A 2,142-nucleotide genomic window follows, 5' to 3' on the forward strand; every position below is an offset into this window, starting at 1 on the left:
GCCACAATGCCCGGCTATTTTTTTCTTGCAGTTTGGCCAGGGCCAGGTTTGAACCCGCCACCTTCAGTATATGGGGTTGGTGCCCTACACACTGAGCCATAGGTGCTATCCCAACCTTTTTTCTTTTTCCTAACATAAATGGTACTTATTATCTGGTCCAAATTGATAAGAAACCATGGGATTTTTCCTTTCCTTGGATATAATTATAATTATAATATATCTAATGATGTCATAGTAATCATTAAGTTAGTTAGAATTATCTCCAGTATTTTATTTTCCTGCTTTATATGCTGAATAAAAGCTTAGTACTATATTAAAAGTGTACTTTTTATAGGTGATGACTTAGAATTTATAGTATCATTATATTATTGAATCTCCCAAGAATTCAGCCAAGAACTTAAATGCTTTGTCTATTTTTTCTTCAATTGAGAAGTCTTTCACATTTTGGGTTTACACAGACATTTTAATTGAATTCTATTATCTCTGCAGCTGTGGATTTCTTCAACCAGATCAACATGTTATATGGAACTATTACAGAATTCTGCACTGAAGCAAGCTGTCCAGTCATGTCTGCAGGTCCAAGGTATATACATATACTGCCTATTATGTGGGTGTTTGGATTATTTTTATTTTATCACTAAATGATACAACTGAAATAATAAAGACTTTTTTTTTTTAAATTTTCATTTTTTTTGAGACAGAGTCTCAAGCTGCCCCTTGGTTTGAGTGCTGTGGCATCATATTACACAGCAACCTCAAACTTTTGGGCATAAGCAATTCTCTTGCCTTAGCCCCCCAAGTAGCTGGGAGTACAGATGCCCGCCACAATGCCCGGCTATTTTTTGGTTGTAGTTTTCATTGTTGTTTGGCGGGCAGGGGTTGGATTCGAACCTGCCAGCTCTGTTTATGTGGCTGGCGCCCTAGCCACTGAGCTACAGGCGCTGAGCCAAGACTTTTTAGTTTTTATTATCTGTTTGCTTGTGTAGAGGGAAGTCAATTTTATTAGTTCTTGAATGCTAACTTAAAGGCTTTACTTATTACTAAATATTTTGGTATATGGGTACTTAGTATTTCAATTTTATATTGTACCATAATAAGTCTGAATTTTCTATTATAGGAGTAAAAGTGTAGAAATTTGAGTATGTTTATCTTGCATCACAAAAGTCCTATTTTTTTCATTTTTTTTTTTCTTTTCTTGAGACAAGGTCTCAAGCTATTGCCCTGGATAGAGTCCTGTGGCATCACAGCTCACATTAACCTCAAACTCTTGGGCTTAAGTGATTTTTTGCCTCAGCCTCCCAAGTAGCTGGGACTACAAGTGCCCACCACAATGCCTGGCTATTTTTTTTGTTGCAGTTGTCGTTGTTTTAGCTGGCGTGGGCCATGTTTGAACCCACCAGCCTTGGTGTATGTGGCAGGTGCTCTACCCACTGAGCTATAGGCACCACCTACTTTTTCAATTTTAACATTTATGGTTCCCACCTCTAGCTTTTTTGTTCGTTTGTTTGTTTGTTTGTTTGAAACAGGGCCTCAAGCTGTTGCCCTGGGTAGAGTGCACTGGCATCATAGCTCATAGTAACCTCCAACTACTGGGCTTAAGTAATTCTCTTGCCTCAGCCTCCCAAATAGCTGGGACTACAGGCACTTGCCACAACGCCTGGCTATTTTTTTTGGTTGCAGATGTCATTGTTGTTTGGCAGGCCCCGGCTGGATTTGAACCCTCCAGCTCAGGTGTATGTGGCTGGCGCCTTAGCCACTTGAGCCACAGGTGCTGAGCCCCATTTCTAGCTTTTAAGTGAATTTCTTGGAATAGTTTTCAGCTGACATTTTTTAATATTTGGTTTTTTTCCTTGTGCTTATTTAGTGTTAATTTAAAAGTAATTATCTGGTTTTAAAATGCTAGATTAAAAATATTTTGACTGTAATACATTTCTAAAGAAATGGAACTCTTTTATCATTCATTCCTAGCATTCAGGAAGTGCTAGGATTCATTATCTTGTTGTTGTTGTTGTTGTTGTTGCAGTTTTTGGCCGGGACTCGTCACCTGCCACCTGCCACCTCTGGCATATCAGGGCAGGTGCCCTACTCTTTTGAGCTGCAGGTGCTGCCCTAGGATTCATTCTTTTTTTTTTTTTTTTTTTT

The 2,142-nt window shown here is 38.7% G+C and overlaps 1 protein-coding gene across 1 annotated transcript in view; it reads left to right on the forward strand.

Annotated features, from left to right (window-relative positions):
* Positions 1–2,142, forward strand: part of MOB1A (MOB kinase activator 1A) — a 27,197-nt gene that overhangs the window by 12,594 nt on the left and 12,461 nt on the right. The window contains exon 3 of the mRNA XM_003793388.3: positions 490–583. Coding sequence (XP_003793436.1) covers positions 490–583 — 94 coding nt within the window. The remainder of the gene's footprint in view (positions 1–489; positions 584–2,142) is intronic.

This window comes from Otolemur garnettii, unplaced genomic scaffold, assembly GCF_000181295.1.
Source record: "Otolemur garnettii isolate 467f Iridium unplaced genomic scaffold, OtoGar3 scaffold00068, whole genome shotgun sequence".
Taxonomy (NCBI): domain Eukaryota; kingdom Metazoa; phylum Chordata; class Mammalia; order Primates; family Galagidae; genus Otolemur; species Otolemur garnettii.